General features: G+C 38.3%; 2 protein-coding genes across 2 annotated transcripts; one reads left to right on the forward strand and one right to left on the reverse strand.

Moving 5' to 3' along the window:
• Nucleotides 1-749: 749 nt before the first annotated feature.
• Nucleotides 750-8702, reverse strand: LOC129280976 (uncharacterized). Its single transcript, XM_064111956.1, has 3 exons — nt 8054-8702; nt 6579-7218; nt 750-2351 (listed from the first exon to the last, which is right to left on the reverse strand). The coding sequence occupies exons 1-2, from the start codon at nt 8397-8399 to the stop codon at nt 6599-6601; spliced, it is 966 nt and encodes a 321-aa protein (XP_063968026.1). The 5' UTR covers nt 8400-8702; the 3' UTR covers nt 750-2351; nt 6579-6598.
• Nucleotides 8703-16176: 7474 nt separating this feature from the next.
• On the forward strand, nt 16177-24153 carry LOC129281071 (N-acetylmuramic acid 6-phosphate phosphatase-like). The gene is made up of 5 exons (XM_054917061.2): nt 16177-16336; nt 17690-17841; nt 18905-19179; nt 20044-20301; nt 21742-24153. The coding sequence occupies exons 1-5, from the start codon at nt 16229-16231 to the stop codon at nt 21843-21845; spliced, it is 897 nt and encodes a 298-aa protein (XP_054773036.2). The 5' UTR covers nt 16177-16228; the 3' UTR covers nt 21846-24153.
• Nucleotides 24154-25318: the final 1165 nt, after the last annotated feature.

The raw sequence follows: 25318 nt of genomic DNA on the forward strand, positions 1-25318 counted from the left end.
GTTTATTTCCAATTCGTCCAATTGCCAACTCGTCTACTATCATTTGGTCTACCATCAGTCGTCCACTCACCACATGGTCTCCTTTCATTTCGTCTAATAACCAGTTGGTCCAATAGCCATTTAGTCCATATACCATTTGGTCTTATTGGACTAAGTGTTAATTGGGCAAAATGAATGAAAATGAAATATTAGACCAACTGGTTATGAGACGAAATGGTCATAGACAAAATAGTGATTAGACGAAGTGTGATTGGACCAAATGGTTGTTAGACGAAATGTTGATGGATGGAATGGCATTAGACAAAATGAAAGAAGATCATGTGGTGAGACTAGAAGACGAGTTGCTTTTGGCAATTTACCGCCGAACGGCTGTTGTAGGGGAAATGTGACTGCAGCTGCTGGAGTCACATTTCCCCTACAACCGCTGTAAGGCGGTAAATTACCCCCTCTCCCTCGATCCTTCCCTCCCTCCCCGGTGCCCCCATCTCTCTCCCCCCCTTTTCTGTCTTTCTGGTCCATCGTCAGCTCCCCAACCACTTTCTCCAACACATAACACACATCTAATTCCCAACTCACAGTATAAACGATTTTTAAACACCCCTCCCCCTTTCACCATCTTTCTTCTTCACTGTAAAATACATTTTACAACTCTTGAACTTTAGGCCACATTATCTTACATGGTTGATCGAAACTAAAGTAATATTACTTAGGAATTTGAATGGTAAAAAAATCATTGCCATGTATGAATATGATATTTTTGTTCATTTATTTCATTCACACAGTGAATATCAAATCTTCAGCACAACGAATTATTATGAACGACAAAATATAAATAGCATGTTTCAAACATAAGTAAAATGACATAATTATAAAGGCATTTAAACAATGAATATGTAAACAATTATTTTTGTAGAATGTGCAATGCAGCAATAGGCAATTCCCATCATCATCCTAGTATATTGATAATTATAAGAATTTGATGAAAATTAACCACTTTACTCCCTTGTTACTATGGTAACTCATACTGAAAATTAGAAGTATACTCTGAATTATTATAAATCAATCGCCTTTGGTGGTAAAGGAAGTACATTGTGAAATAGTACGAAGGGAATTCTTCTTAGCAATACTTATTATATGCCTTTATAACGTGTGCACTCACCAGGAGTAATAATCAAAATATTAAACATTAAAGGAGAATGAAACTCTTGGAGCAAGTTAGCTTTTGTGAAAGCAGAAAAATCAAAGAATAAGATCAACAAAACTTTGAGTAAAATAGGACTAGCAATAAAAGAGTTATGAGCATTTGAATGTCGAGATCACTAATGCTATGGAGATCCCCCCATTGGCAATGCGACCAAGATCTGTGATGTCACACACGTACAACTCTCCCAATTGGACACTGAAAATATACCCCAAAACATCTCTTTTTGCTCATTCTAATCATAATGACAAACGATTCATCAATGATATAATGTTGTGAAACCTCTGTACTTGTCATCTCATAAAGAGAACACCTCACCTTGTGATAGACTCTATAAAAGTGAGAATATAAGTGAAATAAGTACTAAAGTAATAAGGGAGTTGTACGTGTGTGATATCACAGATCTTGGTCGCATTGCCGATGGGAGGATCAACATGGCACCAGTGATCTCAATATTCAAATGCTCATAACTTTCTTATTATTCATTCAATCTTCCTCAAACATTCAACAATATTTTTCTTTGATTTTTCTCTTTGATATGGATTCAGCTGGTTTCAAGGGTTTCATTCTCCTTTAACGAAAAAAGTACATAGCAAAAATCATTCATTAAAATATTGACATCCAGTGTCACGAATCTATATTAGAGCCCTGCTCTGTATATGACATAAAATAAGCCTACCAGAAAATGGACGGATTTGTCTGGAAAACATTTATCAATCGTAATACCCGAACTAGTTATCCCGGACGGAATTTGAACTGAATCATCTTCGTATGATATTTAGGCCTGCGTCTTTAAGCAATCCCTCATAAAATAGTAATACGATAGAAATTCAAATTTACTTTTTCACGAGATGTGCTAAGCATGCCGTCAATTTTTTTTTACCGTCAACCTATCGACATGATATTTCAATGTTCATGTATTGATAAGCACCAAATTGCCCTTGTCATGGACATTGTCCATTAAACTTTCAATAAGTTATCTTTGACGAACTTATAGACGGGCATCATCTCATAACAGATGCATAAGGCCGTCGGGTTATATAGTAAACAAACCAATGGCACATAATTGGCAGCGTTTATGATATTGCGATATAACCCATAGATTCGGCCCGACTGCTCATGCATCACTAGGAGGTATCAATGAATACAGGTGATGTTAACTAACCCTGTAACCGATTCTCGGATCGGCGGCCGATCTCGATCTAATCAATGCTGATCGATCGTTTCATGCCGATCACCGATCATAGCAAATTTATCGTTATGATCGGTTGCGAAATTCCCCGCACCGCGCCGGGCCAAAGTTGGCTGCGCTAGCCGGCCGTAGCTGCTGTGCGCTCGCTAGCTCTTGGTCGGCTGCCGTGCTGCAAGCCGATATGACTGCAACAGTGAAATGGATGTTTTGATGTCCTTAGATGTCCTTAACTGAGGTCATCATTGCTCCGGGGTTACCACAAATAAAGATAAAAAAATACCTGTTGCCATGCAGAAAACCGCGGATTAATTGGAGTCGCGTGCCCCACAATCATTCCACATTCCTCTTAAAGAAAAAGATTTACAGTTCACTTTTTTCTGCCCAGCTAGCCCCAGTTGGCTGACTACGCTCGTAAATAACTTCCACCACAATGCACAAGAATGTTAATTGTTATCGCGACCTCCAAATTCTGAGCCCATCATTTTCTCTGTTTTGTTTCACGTTCTCAATTGTTATTTCACTTTCTGTAATATGATATCGAAAAATAAAAGGAAACTTGATGTGTTTTGAAAGCATGTTTATGTTTTTAATCAGTCTAAGAATATGAAAAGCATGTTTACATTTTCGTCTTTGAGGCAGTAAGGTGAGCGGTTATGTAAGGCTGTGCAAGAAAGTGAAGAGGGGTCTTTCCTTTCTTGACTATATGTTTTCATGTTTTACCTCCATTTCCTCAAGTTATCAATTCCATCTCTCGCTCTCAGCTTTTGAAAATCATTCCCTATTCTTTCTCATTCCTCATTTGCATTTGTTTAAAACGTTACTTTGGGGGGGGGGTGCTTCATGTCATTTTAAATTGAATAACTTTATTGTCCATAAAGTAAAGTATTTATTCTTAACCACCCATTCAAATTTTTAGTTTGTACATGTTACAATTAGAATAGATTTCAAAGTTTCCAACTTAAATCACAAACACACAAAAACTGTACCTTTATACTTTATTCCCATTATAAATCCCGGTATAAATCCAACTTGTTTGTGATACTGATTAAATCCAGTGCATATATTCCTTGAAGTCGTGGATTGTGCATGCCATGGGTGTGATAATGTGATATGAATGCAGCGAAGGATCGGAGGAAACACAAAACTAAAAAAAAAGACCACGTGTACGCGTGCAACATCACATCGAGGTACTACATGTAGGTGCTTGGCGGAGCTCCATGCTGGCCGTCCTGATATGATGACCTGGGAATTCAAACGATTCAGTTAGCTCGAGAGAGAGAGAGAGAGATGGGGAGAGAGATTGACTTTCGGTACCATACGTGGAGGAGAGAGAACGGGGAGGGGGCTAAAAGGAATGAGAGTAATGGTTTATGTTAGGTGTTACTTTGAAATAATGCCAGATCGTAGCAATAGGGAGTCCGGGGACAGGGTAGTGATGTGCGTAGAACAAAACATGCTGGCATTGAATTATTTGTGTGCGTCTTATAAGAAACGAAAATTGCATGCTTTTTAATAGAGTATCAATGTTTATCTGTTCCCTTCTGTTCTTATTTTCATTGAACTGTGCGACTATTAGTCGACATAGAAAAGTGGGCTTATTCATTGCAATTTTTAGTCTCATAGGTCAGTAGGGGATTTTTTTATTTCCCAGACTAATACATAAACTTAGTATGAGTTTTCGAGTTAAACAATGCTGCTGTAGGTATGAACATTATGTTGGTGACGATAAATGATAAGGAAAGAAAAGTAGAAGGATCATGGCTGGTACACATCTCCTGAATAATCATCTTCCGTAAGGGACAGATACCAGGGGGAGGGGGAAGCTGGAAGTTTGAGTTCATGCAATTTTTTTTTACTTTTTTTGAGCATTTTTTCCCCCATACTCCATTGAGACAAGGTGTTTTTTTTCGCCTTTGAAAAGATTTGTCAGTGGACCAAGTTTTTTTTTTTTTACTCTGATGTTGAGTCAATTTTTTGCTGTTGCTCATTTAGCAAGTGAAGTTTTTTCAAACTTCCAGCCCCCTTCCCTGGATATCTCTAATGGTGCGTTCCTAACAAATATGAACACCCTTTCCTACCCACATCTCCTTCATTGACAACTTTGATATTTTGGAAACATCCACTTGAGAAAATCCCCCTAATCGGCTGGTGGGCATTACGCTCCAGTGGTTTTGTAAACAACTTTATACATACTGTATGAAGGAGATCTTGTCAGATGATAAATCCAATCAGCATCGAGTACCGTGAATGGAAATTAGAGGGAACGATTCTCATTGGTCAATTCCAAGCAGGGAGGACAGGGCTTCGCCAAAATTTACGAGCTAGCTCCAACTTACGGTGCCACATGTCAGAGGGTCAGAATGAAGAGTTTTTTCTCCCCTGATTTTTTCCATCATCCCACATTTTCACACACGAACATCCACCCATGTGATCTGTTAGCAAAGTTGGGAAAAGAAGCAACCAATCTCGCAAAGCGTGAAAACTCCAATGTTAATTTCGGTCATTTACTTTCTCTTGCCTTTTATTTTCGCTTGTGTTAATATAACTTGTAGGCCTGCATGGGAGTACACATTGATTGGTCGAATGGTTTAAATGGCGTGCCCGCCAATCAATCAGCAAAATTTACACTAAAGTGAATGTTCGGCAGATCCCGATTATGACGTTGGGATTATAGCTCAGATACCCAAGTAATAATAACAAAATGACAAGAAAACAATGATGACAATAGTTTTTTGATACTTGATACAGGTTTAAAAATGATGCTACCGAGGTAATTTTTGAAAATTTATCAATGATTGTATCACATTCACAGTTACACAACACGAAAGAGCTCCGAAAATGTTAATCCCACTCGACCTTGCCCTCGATACACAAAATAAGTCATTGTCTGCGTGCTCAAAACAGAAAGTAAACACACAACCATCTCAATTGAGCTGATTGGACCTTCGGCTTCGAAAGCCAATGAAACCTTCGGGGAAACAGAAAAAGCCACGTGGTTCCCTTATCAGTAAAGGTCGTGACTTCAGAAATAAATTGACCCCTCCCCCATGAGGGAGAGAGAGAGAGAGAGAGAAAGGTAGGGGGTGTGAGCCGGAGAATTCCTTTCAAGTTTCAAACAATGCAACCTTTTTTATATCCCCCCTCACACAATCAAAAGACATTCCAACACGCGCCGCCTTCATCAGTACTTTCTTGGTTAGTCTAAAAAAATAGACCCAGTTATACATGTAGGTTCAAATGATAAAAATTTGTAATTTTGAAAGGTATTTCAAATGAAATATTTTGCAAAATATTTTTTTTGAAATAGATGTGTAGCATCGTGGGCAGTGCCACAAGTGGGGTGGGGACATGGTGTGGGCAAGGAATTAATTTTTTTCAAGTGAAATGCTCCACCTGTGTGTCAGTCTCAATTAATACTTCATTTTCATGATTAACGAAAAAAAGCAACAACGAAACAACCAACAAGAAACAACGACTTCATACAAAAAAAAATCAGACCTTTCTTACATTTTCCGTCAGAACTGATCAAATTTTAAATACCCTCAGATGAAAGTTGGCATCATTCCATGAGGTTTACTCTCTGCTCTCTCCTCAGATGAAAGTTGGCATCATTCCATGAGGTTTACTCTCTGCTCTCTTTTTTTTTCATAACTCCCTCCATCCCCTTCTCTCTCACCTTCTCTCTAACTCTCTGTGCGGATCGGATTGGGGAAAGTGTCTGCGTTGGCGTATTTATTACATGAGCTCCGATGCTCCCTCTCCCCCTTCTCTCTCTCTCTCTAGTAGTAGTGGACAGCCATGCGTTGGCTTGCGATGACGTATTTACAACATTATAAGTGCACGGCATTTAAGTGCTGTGAGGGCGGGGATCCATTCTAACGCTGGTAGTGATAGCAACCAGCTGGGTCATGTCGGCGTAGAACTATCGTAAATCACTGCCTCGCTTGACAGTGAGACCCAGACTCCCAAGGGATGAATACGATATGTGAGTAGTGCTTGGAATGCATGGGGTCAGCTAAGAACAATCAGGTCAGCTAAGGACAATATGGGTCTGTTTATTGTGCTTGATAAACAAATAGCAAAATCCGATATTTGCTGCCGATATTTTCGACCGATACCGATCATAGGGATAAGTATGTGCCCCCGATCATCCGATCCGATCAGAGCTCTAACTTACAGGGTTAGGTGATGTATCGACTGTCCTTTCAAACAGCAGACACCTCTTCTTCATTTTTCTGTCCTGCTTCTTCACCTTCACCATTCTGTTCTTTTTCAGCCATCCTGGCCAGTTTGGCTTGCCTGACCTTCTCCGCATGCCGCTTCTTCTGCTCCAGCTTTTCCCTCATGGCCTTGAAGTGAGCCTCGCGATTCTTTGCTGCCTGATCTAGACTTTCATTGACCTTTACAGCCACTTGCTTCTTCTGCGCCTCCTCCTGCGCCTCGCTGTTCTGGTGCACCTCGGCTTCCTTCTTCATGGTGTCCAACTTGGCTCGGAGTTTACTGCGTTTAGCCTCTCGCCTCTCCTCGGCGGCCTTCAGCTTGGCGTCGACCTCCTCTTTGGTCAGCTTCTTGGACTTCTTCTTCTTTTTCTTCAGCTTGGCAAGCCTGGGAGGAGGTTTCTTTAGCTCATCGAAGTCGATAGCGATCATGACATCGAAGGATGTACCGCCTTTCTTTGGTGCGATCTGTGGAGCTGTTGAAGAAGTGCTGATGATCCCCTGAGACTTGAGTTCACCCAAGATCTGCTCCGTCGTCTGAGCGTTGCGAGCCTTTGTGTTACCACTGCTCTTCCTGGATTCGCATTTCGTCCCAGAGACAAACAAATCTGATAAAATGAATAAAAAAAGTGAAGAAAAGTGTAAGTACATTATGGAAAAAATTGCAAGCATTTAAAAAACAACTAAATTTTATATCACTTTCGAAAGAAGTGGTAAAAAAATCTTCTGGGCAATTTTGTAAGTCGTAAAAGACATCAGCCAAGGCGTTGTTGCCATAACACCATCACAACCCAAACCCAGGGGGTCGATGTGCCGAGTCGGCAAAGTAGGTCACAATAGACTCACTGATCCAGAGGTTTTCATTGTCGGGTGCCTTTGTTTACCCCTCTCAAGAATCCAAATCAATACTACGTGTAACGACAACAAAAGGGAACGAGTTTGTGATTGTTTGGGGGTAAATAAGATCGGGGTCACAATGCCGATCAATATGAGCAAAGGGTAAAGCGTGGGTCTAGGGAAGAATAATGTGATTCCATACGAGGGAAACTCTAAAATGTATTTGACAATATTAAAGTGTAAAAATTCTTCTAAACTACCATCAATTACATTTATGTCAAAACAATATTACCACTTTCCAGCGTTCGACAAGACATTTCATATAAAAATGTAGTTTTACTTGTATTCGTTTTATCAAACCCTGATCAAATATTTTGGCTTGTCTCGTGCGATAACGAGTCGTTTCCATCAGAAACATGCAGCCAACAAACCATCCATAATCATGATAATATGGATTTGAGATGAAAATTTTGCATTATGACATTGTAAACAAAATATTTTCCATAAACTGATGAAGATATATCAATTAACATTATTAATAAAAAGTTCCGTTACATTGTCTATTTTAATTGAAATTGCAAAAGAACATCAAAGTTCGATAATTACCTGGTGTTTCTGGCCTGTCATCAATCATGTTTGGATGTGAATATTCCGTGATCACATTTCCGTAGTCAGCCTCCAATCCACTGTCCATTGTCCTTCTCGAGATCTTGCTCGTCGCCGATGACACCAAACGATCTTGAGATTTATTATCCATTTGACTTCCCAACGAGCCCGTCGATCCCAGCTTATCATTTAGAACCTCGACGTCGTTTGAGTTTTCGTTGACATCGCGGACGTTCTTGCCGGCACTCCTGCCCCGTTTCGACGACGCGGACGATTTTCGACTGACCACCTCGCCATCAGGACCAAGTTCCATGACTTGAGTTGACTTTGAACTGTTGCAACCCATGGTGATTTCGAGACGAGTCCAAATTTGTTGAAGATGTTATAGCAAACTATAACCTGTTCTGCATTGGAACGCAGGCTGTGAAGTATTATGTCGATCACAAGACTATATAGTTGTGTTCTCGAAAGGAATTGTCGTGAAATTAACTCCAATTGTTCTTGGATGACTAATATCTTTTTTATGTATCCTTTGAACGGTCTATATCATACCCGTGATATTGCGAAATATGACAAGTATTACAGCTTCCCGAAGAGCGTTTCTGTCGGATATGTTTCTCTCACAGTAGACGGGGTAGAATATACTCCACCCAGTGGAGTACATGCGATAAAATACCCGGTGACGAGCGCGGCGATTGGTCGTCGACCGTTGCTATGTCTATTGTTGGTTCGTCTCTATGGTACGTAACCAACACATCGATTATTTGTGGTTATGCTGCCGTCAACGTAGGCGCGGGTTTTCTGAATTTGTGCATGAAATCGGGGAAACCCGAAGGCTCGTAGACGAGGGATATCCCAGTAAATAGAATAATATTTCGTATCTGAGGGGATCGTTGTTTTGATTTGTCTTACACCGTCTGTGAAGGTAGCCCCTCATAAAAAAGCGTGGCATCATTGGCAGTGGAAGTTATATCTGACAGACAATAATAATAGTGCTGATACAGTATATCACTCTTCCAAGGATTTAAAATAAATCCAGCTAGATCGGCTGTGAAGAGTGTCCAGTCGAATATTGGATTTAGATTTAAACATTGATGATTTAAATATAAATCTAAAAGATTTTAATTTAAATCTTTTGAGATGAAATGTTAATTCTTAAGATTTAAAATGAATTAAAAATTCAGCTGGTCACTATTCACAGCCGATCTGGATTTATATTAAATCCTTGTAATTTAGAGTGTATATAACAAGATTATAATAATAATAATGATGAAAGTAATAATGATAATTATAATGATAGAAATAATAATACTAATAATAATAACAAAGAAAATATTGATAATAATAGCAATAGTAAGAAGAATGATATTGATGATAATAACCATAATAACAATAAGAATGATAATAATAATAATGATAATAATAATAATGATAAACAATGATAATAATTATGATAACAGTATAATTAGGATTTTAAAGGCCTATATAGAAAGCGCAGGGGCCCCGGAAACCGGGAAACGGGGGGGGGGGGGCTTGTAAACATGTATAAAAACGTGAGTGACCATGAAATTTTGATTTTATTACCCCCGCCGCCCCCTCCTCCCGCATCATTTTTAGCCCCCTGCTATAGACTTACGTTTCAGTCAAAACACTGCCAAATGTCATCTCGATTGCTTTAGAAATGGACCTTGTTCCCCCTGAATGAGTGCCTGTCTAAAAATAAATGTATTTTCTTCCCAAACGAAATGGGTGCCTGGCTACAATCTGATGTGTAAATATGCCTTATAATCAAACGAGTTCTCTGCTTGTACAGATGAGATAACTGCATGGTTATTTGGTGACTTCGGGGTCCCGTCACACAAAGGATAGTGATTGATCGTACGATAATTGATTGTACAATGTACATTGATTGTACATTGTATATCGCAATCAATCGCAAAGATATTCTTTTACGATGATTTCTAAGCTTTGTGTTACGGGCCCCATGCAGATGATATTGTATGCAACTATATGCTACAGTCACTCAAACGAAATCGACTCGAGACCATAGTCTGAGATGGAACTTATTTGATCCCTATACAGACTTATAAAAGCTCGGAATAGCATATCATCGGTTGGTTTGGTCTGGCATGACTAGGAATCGACTGCGGTTGATTCTGCAAGTGGGATGAAACTGAAAATATTTCCCCCTTTTCTGAATATGCTCAACATCAAAATAACTCCGAATATTAGATTGTAATGTTTTCATTCATCATGGGCGGAAATCCCGAGGGGGGGGGGGGGGGCAGGGAGACACGTCCCCCTACCCAAAATAGTATATAGGGGGGGGGGCACAATATCAAATACCCCCCTACTATTTTTGGTGGAAAGAAATACATCATTCAAAATAGAAAAAAAAACATGTATTTTGGACGAGATGACGTTACTTTCTGGATGATTACCCTTTTTTTTTTTTTTTTTTTTTTTTTTTTTTTTTGCTTGTCAAATTTTCCAGCCCCTGGTTTCCCTACCTTTGGGGAGAGATTTACGCCCTTGTCATTCATCAATCGTTAAGACACCATTCTTAAAAAATAGATATATGTTTCAAATTTGATGGCCTTTCCCCCTTTCCTTTTCTTATTCTTACTTTGTCTATTTCATTTTTGATCTACGAAGAAATAAACATAGCCTTGACTTTTTTTCTATAGAATATCACACCTGGCATTGCTGAAGATTGAGAATAAAGGCATTTTGTAACCAAGGATTTTTCTTGACTTATGGAGGGAGATGATACGAAGTGCTAAAATATATAGATTTATATATATTTTTTGTTATTCTTCGTGACCTAAAATTCCTTTCAAATCAACATTTGCAGGTGGGAAGGAGGAAATGATTATTTGAGATGTTCCAAGGAAACAGGCCAATATTGAGACGGGGCATAGAAAGGGAAGGGAGGAGGGATTGATAGGGAGGGAGAGGAAGGGGGGTTGGGAAAAGGGAGGGTGAGGAGTATGTTTGTATGGCAGATCGAGAGGTGGTATAGATATAGGGAAAAGAGAAGGGGGAGATTAAATGTGAGAGGGGAGGGGATGGAGAGGGGATAGACGAAGAGGACTGCAAGTGTCAATCCATGGAGAATTATAGCACCGATCGGGTGTCCCCACATGAAAACAGTGATTATGAATAAATAAATGAAAAGACGTAACAATGCTAATGAAAAAAAATATAAAACTGCCCTAAACAACGTGATAATAAAATGTATGCTTTGTAATAAAAACAAAATATCGTCTTTGAAAGAGGTCATTATTTTAATAAAGGAACTATAATATCATGCAAAGCATAATCATTGATTGAGTCTGTCGCAAAATTGTATAAGTAATATACAACAGTAATTGATCTTTGCGCTCGTATTACCCATAGAGTGATATTGACCGACAGGTGTAGGTCAACTTGGGGCTCCAGCCCATATCCACCACTTTTTCAAAAAACGAATGCGTGCAAAATAATCAGTCTCGCAGCACTTCCCGCTAGCTCCCACCGTTTCGCGACCCCTGTGATGAGTTCTGTCAAAACTACCAAGCTCCCCCCCCCCCCCGGCAGGGGTCCATCTCACTGATCAGTGGTCCATCTCCGAGTGCTTTTGAACCTGACCAGAAACTAATCCCTGATGGACAATAAAGAGGAGTTATCTAATTAACGTACACCAAGATCGTATCGATTTGGTTTTACACTTTGAGAATACCTGCCTTGAAGAATTATCGATTTGAATGAATTAAGCCTTGATCCGTCAAAAATCATTATTGTAGGATTATAGCGGTCTAAAGGCCAAGTCACCTGTCTCTTGGAACTTGAAGGATATTATCTCCGCTTCAGGTGTCAAAATCAGCTTATTATATCGATGGAAAAAAGAGGACCGGAAAGAAATAAACCATGGATAATATCACTGGGGTATAATGTGGGGAGGGGGACTTAAGGCCCCCAAAGTTTCACGACCCACCCCCCTCAAAAAAGAGAAATAAAGGGACAATGTTAATATGTGATATTTTTTCTGAATGTTAGTATGTCAAATCTATCACAAAATTAGATTTTTATTTTGGGTAAAGATTTTTTTATGATATCCGAGATTGTCATGATTGTGTTCGATGGTAATTGCACCCAGTACATGGTAGTTATTTTGGTTCTTTAAATATTTTGTTTGTTCGTTTTGGTTTGTTTTATTGTATCTCTAATGATGATGAAGATTCCTTGGTCTGATGTGCAGGGACCAGGGGTGGATTAAGTTTTTTTCCAAGGATCACCTGTTCGACGGAGAAATTTGACAAGAAAAAAAAAGGCTTCACTACAAAATGAAGGTCATTTTGGTACTTTCACAAGCAAAAAAAAAAGGTCACTATAAAATGAAGGCAATTTGGCACTGGCTGCAAAATGTTTTAGGTCATTCTTTTTCACTTGGGGGGGGGGGGGGTAAACATCATAACCCGGCCCACCCGTACATCCGCCACTGGGGACACCAAAATAATCTTTTATGTGTACAACATAATGGCTGTACGCGGTGATACGATCCGAGCAATCAGAGACAATGGTTATTGGGTATATAGGGGCGTGTAAAGTGGAGGTGCCGTGGCCGAGTGGTCTAAGGCGCCTGTCTATACATGGAAAGTCCGGGGTTCGATCCCCGGCCGCGGCACCTATGCCCGTGAGCAAGGCATTTAATCTAATAGGATCTTTTATCCTGCTTTCAAATAAATGGAAATGCTATATGCATTATTGGTAACTAGGTGTGCACTTGTTTGTTTAAAAAAAAAAATGTTACGGATAGGAATGTATTCAAGGGGACGCACCCGGGGGACGTACGGCGTGCTCCCCCTCGTGACCAAATTTATATAGATAGTACCCAAACCATAATTTATCCATCCTTTGAACTTTACTAAGCATTTTTTTTTTTATCTTTGATGGTTTCTCCTCAACCTCCACTAAATATTATTTTATCTCTGCTATTGAGTAGGCTCAGTTTCAAGCCAATAAGCCAGTTCGTAGTTCCACTCTGCGCATGATCGGAAGATTCTACGCATGATCAGACGAAGGTCATTTGTACAAAAGTGACATGGTGGTTTAAAATTTAATGAGATAAGCACCAACTTTGATTTTTGATTATTCATGTATTTTTTTTAATTGTGTTTTTCATTTACATCCACAAAAAACAAAAATGCGTCCACGGACGACTGGTATCTCACAGTTTGAAAAGTACATTGTATAACATGCTATAATATGCTTTCAAATTAGAAATGCAACAAATACCTTCATAGAGAGTTGAATGGTGTGCTATTCTAGTCACCTGGTCTATTCAATTTCTTCATCCTGCTATGTAAGGCATTCTTACATAATATCTTTCTTCGGAAATCTGCCTATCACATTGAAAGAAATGAAGGGTCATTTGACCAAAATTGCCTATGACTAACTACGAACTGGTCTATTGACCAGTTCGTTCGTAGTTACATCATGGTCATTTTTCATTATGATAGGCAAATTTCAAAGCAAAATATAACATATGCATGCCTTACATAGCAGGATGAAGAAATTGAATTATACCAGGTGACTAGAATAACACACCAATGAAGACTCCATGAAGGTATTTGTCGCATTTCTACTTTGAATGCATATATATTATAGCATGCAGTACAATGTTCTTGACAAACTGTGAAATACCAGTCGTTCGTGGACGCATTTTTGTTCTTTGTGGATGTAAATGAAAAACACAATTGAAAAGAATATATGAATAATCAATACATCAAAGTTGGTACTCATCTCATTAGATTTTAAACCACCATGTCACTTTAGTACAAATGACCTTCCTCTGATCATGGGCAGAATCTTCTGATCATGCGCAGAATGGAACTACGAACTGGCTTAACTTGGCAAAGTTGCGGCTACTTAATTTTGTGGGGTGCCGGGGGGGGGGGGTGCTGGGGGCATACCATTACCATCTATCCGGGAGTTTACACTTTGGATGCATCTTTGTATTGCATAATGTATCGTGAACATTAACTTGCCTGTAATTTGAACATTACTTGTAATGTGGAAAATCAGAAGCCACAATCCTGTTATGTCCCCTTCTGGTTGTTGTTTATTGCGTTTAACGGCGTTCATTTCCAAGGTATGTATTTGGCTTGGTTATCAACTGTTTTGAATATTATCAGTGATAATATGCCCCAAATATTGTTGTTGTTTTAGCTTAGGGCCTATACGACGCGTATCATTCAGGAGTGAAGCTTCCACATGCAAGGAATTTTTAGTGTTTTGGAGAATTTTAAGAAATTTTGACACCATGCACAAGGAATTGCAAGGAAAATAAATAAAAAAAAGTCAAGGAATATTCAAGGAAATCAGAGTAAAATTCAAGGAAAATAAAATATAATTAAATAAATATGAGAAAATGTGCAATTTTCACCTAATAAAAGACTGGATGGCAGATTAGCGAAACCGTAGGCGTACACATCATGATTATGGCTAATGCACTTCCCTGCTTAATTTTCATGATAAAAGAAAGAGCTGGAAATAAGAATTTTTCAGCAAGCGCTGCGCGCTCGTATTATTCTACATAAGTCCCTGTAAACTTCAAAATGCCCCCTTTTTCAGGAGAGCGGAGTATAATATCAACTCCACACTGCCTGGGATTGATCGATTAGTAAAATTAAAGGTTAAGTCCACCCCAGAAAAATGTTTTTTTGAATAAATAGAAAAAAATCAAACTAGTATAACACTGAAAATTTCATCAAAATCGGATGTAAAATAAGAAAGTTATGATATTTTAAAGTTTCGCCTATTTTTCACAAAACAGTTATAAATGTAGGCCACTGAGTCACTGGCGGATGCCCCTGGATCTGCCTCTGAACTCAGTCACATGCACTCCAAATGAGACAGTCGATGATGTCACGCACTCACTATTTCTTTTTTTATTGCTTGAATATTATACAATATTTCATTTCTTTACATATTTGACAATAATGAGGATCAACTTAACTGAACCACATAGTGTTAAAACCAGGGGCGGATCCAGGATTTTTCGAAAGGGGGGGGGGCACATTTTCCCGAGGAAAAATTTGACAAGAAACAAAATTAAGGCGATTTCGTCCACGAAAAAAATGACAAGCATGTTTTGTGCCCCCTCCCCCTGTATCCGCCAGTGGTTAGAACAATTCCAATTCCACAGCTCAGGAAAGATTAACAATTAAGGAAAAAATAGAATATTTCTAATGAAATACAAAGAGTGGATTACGTGATCCTCATTTGCATAATTATACCGACCAGGATGTGCATAATTTTATACATGTAACTGTTTTGTAATTAAGCGGAAATTTAAAATGTCATAACTTCCTTATCACATCCGATTTTGATGAAATTTTCAGTTTTATGCTTGTAGGATTTTAATTTTTCTTAATTCAAATAAACTTTTTGTTGGGTTGGACTTGTCCTTTAAATAAGCATGCTATTGTTATAAAGTGTATCAACATTGCCCCGTTTTCAGGTCGGAATACTAGAAAGAAAATTCAGCTTTGTGCCACAACACTCCCGTACAGATGAGATAGGGGCAATTAAGTTGGGGCACGGACGGCCCCCCCCCAAAAAAAAAATGGAAGAAAAGGATAGGAGAAGGGGGAAATGTATCGTTTTCTGAATAATATGTTAAAATCTATGACAATATACATGTATTCTAGAATTAAAAGATCGGCATTTTTTGCTCGCTCGCTTCGCTCACCGCAGCCTTTTTAAATGTTTGCCCCATGTAAGACTTGTCTGAATCTATTCAAAGTTATGGCTCGTTACGCTACTACAAATATAGTCACTTTGAAGTTTGAGTCAAAACATAAATTCAAGGAATTTCAACCAAATCTAAGGAATTTTCGAAGCTCAAAAAATGATTTTTTTTTAACTTTACATAAATCCGAGGCTTCTCCTAGTCTGTTCCCACGCCCGCTTGATTATATTTTGTCGCTATATTTGAATTTATCGAAGTTTATTTGCTGTAAATTTAAATAAAATGTAAATATTCCTTTTAACAGAATGAATTTAAAACGCAGTGTTTGATTTTGGGTTTATTTTTTTCATTTAAAAATAAACTCACTTTAACTAGGAATATAATTACCATAGTAAAGACTAACGTTGTCGTTGCAATCAGCTGTTTCGGAAATTCAACTCATGCTAAAGATCGACGTCGACCGAGGTACTTTCTTGCTCTGTGTCTGTGACAAAAATTCTGGATTTGGAATCTTGATGATTCGTTCTGCCCAGCGTGTTTCTTATTTTGTGAGTATTCTGTCAAAGTATAACGAGTTTTCTGGGGACTTTTATCATTGTGTAATCATTCAACAGTCATACAAATTGTTGGAAATATCGCTTGCAAAATTTTTATCGGGATGAGGTCTAACTCTAAGTTACTAGATTTCCATGCCTGGAGCTTCGGCGCATTTTGAGATAATTTTCCGGCTGCGCGCTTGTAGGAGGCTTCCTCAAAGTCAAAGACGGAAGAGTGAGAACGTGAGAATTGCAGGGGTGGTATTCAATCCATTTCATCTCAGGTAAAATATAATATTTTATCTCCGTTAATATCAGTGATATAAAATAATCTGAATTGGTATTCTGTCTGAGTCTCTGAGAACAATCTTTGGCTTTATTTTAATAACTGTCTGTAGTGTAAAGTTCCTTTAACTTTAAGTTTAACTAAGACAAGTGGGCCGAGGCGAGGGTGTTTTTCGTTTCAAAACGTTTCAGTTGAAACCTGAGGTATTTTTTATACATTGAAAAAAAGTCTACTAGTACTACTCTAAGTCTAAGTCCATGGTACTTGCAAGGTCAATCGATATCCAGCACATATGGGAAATGGAATGACCTTGAATTAATGGCCTTGTATTAATCCAAGCTCTCTGTGGTTGTTGATCTAACCTGTAGGCTGTAGTTTGATACTTTGATCACATCGTTCTGTGCAAGCCTTGCGGGTGAGTCTTGGGTGATTGCCCGCAACAAAGTTTTGAGTGTTCAAAATTTCTCTGTGTGCAAATCAAACTTGCGTGCGCTTCTTCAGGCAACTGTGTGTGAGATATGTGCGAGATACTGTCAATGCGGATAAACTGTGGGCAACCTGCGGGTAGCAAATATAGTCACCCCCAAGGCTTGCACGGAACGATGTGACTGACCTTTACAGTGCAGTGAAACCTATTGGGCTGAATTCATAAAGGTGATTTTTGCAAAAACCATGGTTTTGAAAAAACATGGTTTTAAATGAAACCACCTTTGTGAATTCGGGCCATTCACTCAGGATATGTAATCTAGGCCTGCTGAGATGTGAAATTGTAGAGGTTAGCAGATGAGTTCTAAGTCTTTAAGTCCTCAAAGTTTTGTGTTTAACAATGTCACTGTCATGCAAATTACAGAGGAAGTATTGCATATCCTGTTTGATTAAAACATTTTCCAAACACCCCCCCCCCAAAAAAAAAAAAATCATTGCACCAATAAGGATTAAATCAGTTCATTTTTATACACAAATTCAGTGTGGGATTTTATTGATGTTTAGAATCTCAAACTCCTGATTGGGGTCAATAGAGTCTTAGAACATCTTATTATATCATATGATTTTCTTATCTTACCTTCTCTATCTTTCAGACTCTTTTTAGCCGAGGTGGACTCACAATGAGCACAAATGGCATCAGGACTGCAGCCACTGATGGAAAGAAAGTGGCCATATTTGACAAAGATGGGACCCTTCTATGTATGAACGCTATGCTTGCACCTTGGATGGTCAAAGTGGCCGAGAGGTAAACATTTTAAGCATGGTTCCCTATAAGCACAACTTGCAGACTATCTTGGAGAAATTTGAATTGTTAATTCATCATATTCTTCATATTTTAGTTTTGAGATGTTCTTCATAGGTAGCAGCCTTTTATAAAGTTCTGCCCCCTGTAGGGTGGCTGACTATAATGCTTGAAACCAAATCCCAAGTTTTCTGAAGCCTGTGTTTTCTCTGGAAGGTGGGGGAAAACACGATCACTCATGTATATGGATGATTAAAATAGCTGTTGTTTCCTGATTTATGATTTCTCACATCTTGTCTGAATGTATGTAATTCATATATACCAAAATATTACTTTCACTGCTTCCCTTCTTTCAGCATGTTGCATTAATAATGAATGAAAACAGATTGGTCACTAGATTAATGTACAGTTCAACATTCTTGATTATAGGCACAGGATCCGATGGAATATCGCTTTGTTCTGCCATTCCTCTGGTTCCTCAATTTCGCATACATTCGTAATTCCGAAGTTTCGTTATTCCGAAGGTCTGTTATTCCGAAGGTTCGTATTTCCGAAGGTTCGTTAGTCCGAAAACGAAGTGAGGTTCGTAATTCCGAAGGTTCGTTAATCCGAAAACGAAATGAGGTTCGAAATTCCAAAGGTTCGTTAGTCCGAAAACGAAATGATTAACGAACCTTATTTCGTTTTCGGACTAACGAACCTTCGGAACAACGAACCTTATTTTGTTTTCGGATTAACGAACCTTCGGAACAACGAACCTTATTTCGTTTTCGGATTATCGAACCTTCGGAATAACGCCACAAATGTTCGGATTAACGAACCCTTTTACGTTTTCGGATTAACGAACATCGAGGTATAGGCAATTTACGTGTTTCGGAATTACGAACCTTCGGAATTACGAAGTGTAAACCCTCAATTTACATGTAGCCATGTTCATATTCTGGCAGCCTCGATTGTGGCCCTCTGCATTTTATCTTTAAAAGAATCCCAAAGTTATTTCAAGCATAAAACGATCTTATGATACAAAATTGTTAAAATTCACTGAAATTCATTGTTTTCTCATCAGAATGGAAGCTGCCACAGGACTTGCCATAAAAGATGAGATCTACAAGGATATGGGCTTTGATCCTCGCACCCGTAAATTTGAATCAGGTCATGTCTTGGAGTCTACCAATGAGGTCTGCATTAGGTCACTGACTAGTCTTCTTGAAAAGAAAGGCTTTTCATCTGAAAAAGCTAGGGACGTGTCTGTGCATTGCTACGATAAGGATGGCAGTCCTGCTCTTATGGGAGAACTTTTACCTTTTGGTGATGTGCACAGTATATTCTCAAGACTGAGAGGTAATTAAGATTTTTTTCTGAGTTGGTTGTTTCTTGGTTAGCAAAGCATAGGTCATTGGGGGATGAGAGATGGGGGGGGGGGAGGGGATGGGTACTGCCATTGCAAGGTAGGCACTATGCTAGTTTCCAAAAGCCAAAAGATGTAAAAGGGATTGTTTTCGTGATCGTGCGATGAATGCACTTACAGTAAAAAGGGGAGCAAAAGTGCCAAAAAAAAAAAAAAAAAAACTTTTCAACAGGCTTGTGAAAATCGAATATTTGAGACATTGTTCAGACTGGAAAACATTTAAAAATACATGTTTAAGGCACTTTCATATCAAAGCAATATTCGTATTTAGAGTTCCAAATAATGGAAGTGCCCCCACCCCGGGGTCCATTTTACTTTAAGTAAACAGTGCCATACAGTACTGCATGTCTGCTCTCAAGTCTCAATTCCTGTTTCCCACTCCCTTTTGTCATATGATTTTAGAAAGTAACAGAACTGGAATGGGATTCTTTTTTAGATTAAATGTAACAGTTTTTTAAAAGAATGTGTTCTTAAAATAAAATACCTTCTCCTCTCATGCATTTAGAATGTCTTTTTATTGTTTGTGTTTATATTGATTTAATAATAAAGCTGATAATAGTAATCATGCCATGGTTACCCAGGGTAGTCACTTACGTTCTGAAAAGTGTTCTCCAAGCATCCCCTGCTTGACACGATAATGTTATTATTGTTATTCCTTCTAGAAATATACTTCCTGCCCCTAAACAATAGATCGCGAACTTGATAATTGATATGAATTTTATTTCATCATTTTAAGAGCTGGCCATCATGGTAGCTATTTATTCATCATTCATCTATTTCTCACTTTTCTGTGGTAGACAAGGGTTATTTGATTGCTGTGAACACATCAGACAGTCGCATCATGACAGAAAATACCCTGGGACGACTAGGTGTGTCCGACCTGGTTGACATGGTTGTGTGTGGGAGTGATGAAGACGTCAAACCCAAACCTGATGCTTATACCGCTCTGAAGATCTGTTCTAGACTAGGAGTACATCCTAAGAACTCTGTTTTTATTGGAGACACCATCACCGATGCTATGTGTGGAAAGAACGCGGAATGTGGCCTTGTTATAAGTGAGTAGAATCATGTGAACCCTCATTTTATTACTGTCGGTAGGGAGTTTGAGAGATGTAAGGCGGTATTAAAAATAAAGCTAAGTTTATATTCAAACTCTGCCACTAGTACCAGTAATTTTAAATGTCATACAATGTACTTGGAATCGCACACATTACTTTCAATAGAAAGTGTGTCATTACAAAATATATTCTGATCTTAATCTATCCCTAAATGGTTTTTACCCAGTCACCAGAGCTCCATCTTACGAAGAGTTATGATTGATATGATCAGCCACAACTATGAAAAGCCAGCAACGTCAACTTCTAAAATGGATGTTTGTTCAAAATAGATGCGATGTTTAATCATGAAAATTTAGTGTGCTTCTCTTTGTTTACAAAGGACATCATGCAAATTTCCTGGAGAAAATATTATGACATTGCTGGATTACCATATAGTTTAAGATGATCAGGCTCCCGTCTTACAAAGAGTTGCAATTGATCTGATCGACCTCAACTACTGAAAGCCAGTAACGCCCACATCTAAAATGCATGTTAATTCAAAATGTTTTCTAGATACTAGTATGATGCATATATTCGTTAATTCATTATTTTCTTGACAATTTGGTGTTGTTCGCCTTTGTTTTTAAAGGACATCATGCAAATTTCCTGGAGAAAAAATTATGACATTGATGGATTTCCATTTAGTTTAAGATGAACAGATCATTCATAACTGTTTGTAAGACAGGGCTTGGGGATGTAGTTGAGGCTATATTTTGTTGACCTTGGCCTCGGCCTCAGCCTGAGTCCTGTGTGCAATGTCTATGGAAGAAGGTTTTCTTCTGTGGCCTCATGACTCCAAACTACAGGCGTTGACTACATCCCTGCCAGTAACTTACCGAGAGATAATCACCAATCCTTCCAGTAGATTGAAATGGTTGTGTTGAATTGCAAGAATAGTTTTGTTTGCACCATACCTGCAGAATTACTTGTCTGTGTTTTAATATGAGGTGGGGTCGTATATTTCTCTTGGATACTACTGACCATATTGAAGGATAAAAATGTCCTCTTATGAAAGGGGTCAAAAAACTGAGTGGGGGATAAGGGGTGGTAGGCTACCCAATTATGGTTCTGACTGTGATGTAGCACTGAACTACATGTAGTCCTTTATTTAGGTATTTTTAATGCCTCCTCCCACCTTAAGTAGTTGGCAGAATCATCATGCTTCTGAGTTGCCCTTCCATCCATCCGTCTGCCCAGAACAGAGCTCATGCATGAAGCCAACATGAATTAATCTATTTTCATTTTAATCGCCTCTTTAGCACAATTGATGTGAACTGGGTTGTGTTTAGAGATGTACTGTAAATAATCCTTGAACTTAGCTTTGTATGTACCACATGCATTTAAATGCTGAATATTCACTTCTGCATCTCTCTTTATTTTCATTGCCATCTCCATTAGGTGTTCTTACTGGAGGGATAGATAAATCAATTTTGGAGAAGAAAGCCGATGTTGTTGTTGACAGTATTGAAGAAGCAGCTGATTTCATTCTCAACCAGGATTAACGTATCTTTGTATGGCTTCTATGAAGTCATACAGATAAGTAAAATTATAGTGGTTTATAGGTTTGTGAATTTATCTATCAAATTCTGATAATGATGTGCCCATACAATTATATTCTTGATGTAAACTCGTCCATCATACATGCTTCCTATAGAGAATTTGGTATATCATCAATTTTCTATTGAATAACAGGCCTTTACGTTTGTTATTTTCAGGACAAGCTCACTTTTCTAAAGGGCACATTTTAATCCTACAGCACAAAAATATCCAACAATTGGTGGCTTTTTCATTTACATATTCCTTTCTCTTAAAAAAAAAAAGTTCATTGTTTCAAATAGCATGTAAAGTGAATCAAGTGCAATTATACTGTCCTTTACAGAACAATGATGTCAGTAATCAATGATCCTAGAAACGTAAGTATCATTCAACTGCATTTTCATTTTCACTAAATTAATATTTTGCCCTTGAAAAAATATGAAAAGTTGAAGTCATGTGACACACAATGTATTGTATATGGCAGCCAAGGGAGAGAGAGAGGGGGGGGGGGGGTTGGGGTTGGAAATTTGGAATAAGACAGTTGAAACAGCCAGAGTATTAGAAAATCACTGTTAAAAGCATTATAGAAGGCAATTTGTAATAAATAAAATTATATTTATGAAATGAGCTTGAAGAAAATTTAGTTAACACACATCGTCAACTCAGTGTGGATGGTTATTCAGAATATTTTCATTCATGAATGTTGTCACTAGTTTGAAATTGCCATTAGTATTCAATAAATTTGCTACCTTTTATCATTGTAATTGTAGAATATATGCAGGGATGTCCATTTTGTGTAGTGAAGATGTATGTTTTAATGTGATTTACAGTAAATATCACAAGAAGAATTTCTCATTCAGGTAGGTACATTGATAAATTTTCACCTGATCTACACCTGCTTTGTTTATTTTGTGATCGTTCTCATTCCACATGTAGAAAATTGCTTACCAGGGGTGGGCTCAGGTTAAAAAAAAAAAAGAGAGAGACAGAAAAGAGATGTAAACATGTCAAACCAACCTTTGGCCACCTATTAGCAAACCTACCTAAGACCACCCCCAGAGGTAGTCTTGTGCTGGACTTGGGCCGGACCCTGGACCACATATCCATAGATGTGAACGCAAACCTGAACCCATCTTGGTCCACTAACTCCACTTGCATTAGTTTGCAGCACAGACCTCACTTTGTCAATAGTGGTGTGAATGTTAGTCCAAAAGAGAAGAATTAGGATTATGAAGTGCAGTCTGCTAAAATATCAAAGTCCAAAATATTGACACAGATCATCTGCACTTTTTCCAGACCACTTTCAAATAGTACAGTTGAAAATTTATTCAAATGATGTAAATTAGAGTCTGCCCATTTAGACTAACTGAAAGTGGTCAGGAATTTGAAACATACTGCCCAACTTTCTGTGGCCAATGGGGGAAACTTTCTGTGACCAATATGGAAGAAGTGCATGCTGCAATGTAAACAGATTCGTTTCGAGACAATGTCCGTTGGTAAAGCTAATCCACTTAAAATATTCAAGTTTGTAATTGGTCTCAGGCTGGCCCTGGTTAAGCAATAACAGGGGTCTTATATGGCCTTGTCCTTGGCCATTGAAATCTAGCCACTGACCCTGGCCTCGAATCCAAGTGCTGACAGTCCTTGGCCTTGCTTACAATTGGTTTTCGATGAATCATATGGAATAAAGTCTGGCATGATTCCAAGTGATGTATGTGTATTTTGAAAAAATGAAATTTATGATATGATCAGAGCCCCATAATTTAAAAGAGATTAGTAGTTAATATGAAAGAACAATTCTGATTGGTTCCTAGTCAGTGTACTGAGCAAAGTGCGCAAGCAACGATGATCTTGATAGGCCATTTTATCTTGATTAATCGCTAACTTTTGTGTTACGGGGCCAGTCAAACTTGACTTTTTAGTGGCCACCAACATTGTCTCCCATTTGAAAGGAATGCATGCTTCAGAGAATCTGTCTATGAAAGCAACCTGTCTCCAATGGCTGCATAAAAAAATTCTGTGTATTTTGGGTGGTCTTAATAGACAGTTTTGACTGTATTGGAATGTTTTATGTTTTTTTTAATGATTTATATGGAATTTCACTGTACATTTATGATTTCTGATATGATCAGGCTACATGTATATATTATATTACTCAAATCTTATGTGAATGTTGCCTCATGTAATGACAGTACTTTCTCTTTATGTACACCAAGTGCTATGCCACCAAGTGCCGTAACTAATTATTAAAGAAAATGGTAAATTTTAACAATATTATTTTGCTTCAGTTTTCAGATTATATGGATTATATTGTGTGTGTGTGTGTGACTTCTGATTTATTCAAGTGAATATCATAAATACAGATCTAAATATTCAACTCTCAAGGCCCAGAAGAACAGAAGAAAACATTTATGGTTATTAGCAGCGGCGGATCCTGGATTCCGTAGGTTAACTGGGGGAGGGGGCGAATTTGAAATCAACAGATTGTTGGTAGCGCATATGCCTGCTTGGTATAAATGCATCAGGAAAGTTGGACCACTACCAACTACACATACAGGGGGGGCTGGAAAATTTTTCATTTGCATTTTTCCTAGCCTCAAGACAAGGCTCTGTGTCTGTTGATCACTCGTATCTTGTTTATATCACACTATAATGACTGAAAAAAAAATTCAAGTTTTATTTGGACACTGCCAGATAGGTTATTATTCTACAGGCACAGACCCATGATTTTTGCAATTTTGCAATAGTCCATAATACAGAGTATGAAGTAGTGAGACTAGATCTGCTATTATGCTTTTCACACAATAAGCCGGCTAATACCCTTTTTACACACGCTAAAATTTCCTTAACCCTGTACTAAAGGTGGGGTTAGCCCACTTTGCAAAAATGCTGGGTAAAAAGAAAGTGGGCTAAGCTTAACCCCGTACTATAGGTGGGGCTAAATGGCAATTTAGCCCCACCTATAGTACGGGGTTAAGGAAATTTTAGCGTGTGTAAAAAGGGTATTAGCCGGCTTATTGTGGTGCTAGCACCTAAATTGCGGTGCTAAGAGATGCAGTGTGAAACGAAACTGGGCTAAGGATAAGTGGGGCTAAGCAATAGCCAATCACAGAAGTCGAAATGACATGTTAATCACGCTCTGTATGGTAAAATAATCAATATCCATGAGCTGTGGGATAGTCCGGGGTTAAGGCGTTAACCCCGGCTAAGCAGATAGTATGGGGTTAAGAAAGACAGTGTGAATCCAAAAAAAGATAGTCCGGGGTTAAGGAAATGCAATGTGAAAAGCATATATGTGTAGCTGGCTCTACCAAGGACAGAGTCTTTGGAGTCTAGTCTTTATTCTAGTCCTGTTATTGGTTGAAGTGTCAAATATGAGTTTGTGCTTACACTGCTTGCAGACTAATATATTATTTTGCCAATGACTTATAAAAAGTTG

This window comes from Lytechinus pictus, chromosome 17, assembly GCF_037042905.1.
Source record: "Lytechinus pictus isolate F3 Inbred chromosome 17, Lp3.0, whole genome shotgun sequence".
NCBI classification, from domain to species: domain Eukaryota; kingdom Metazoa; phylum Echinodermata; class Echinoidea; order Temnopleuroida; family Toxopneustidae; genus Lytechinus; species Lytechinus pictus.

What these genes read in the sequence shown, in the direction of transcription:
- LOC129280976 (XM_064111956.1), bottom strand. Translation starts at nt 8,399, where the DNA reads ATGGGTTGCAACAGTTCAAAGTCAACTCAAGTCATGGAACTTGGTCCT. An exon ending in TGACAGGCCAGAAACACCAG is followed by an intron (nt 7,219 to 8,053) that starts GTAATTATCGAA and finishes TCATTTTATCAG; the next exon opens with ATTTGTTTGTCTCTGGGACG.
- LOC129281071 (XM_054917061.2), top strand. Translation starts at nt 16,229, where the DNA reads ATGCTAAAGATCGACGTCGACCGAGGTACTTTCTTGCTCTGTGTCTGT. An exon ending in CCCAGCGTGTTTCTTATTTT is followed by an intron (nt 16,337 to 17,689) that starts GTGAGTATTCTG and finishes TCTATCTTTCAG; the next exon opens with ACTCTTTTTAGCCGAGGTGG. An exon ending in GGAATGTGGCCTTGTTATAA is followed by an intron (nt 20,302 to 21,741) that starts GTGAGTAGAATC and finishes CATCTCCATTAG; the next exon opens with GTGTTCTTACTGGAGGGATA.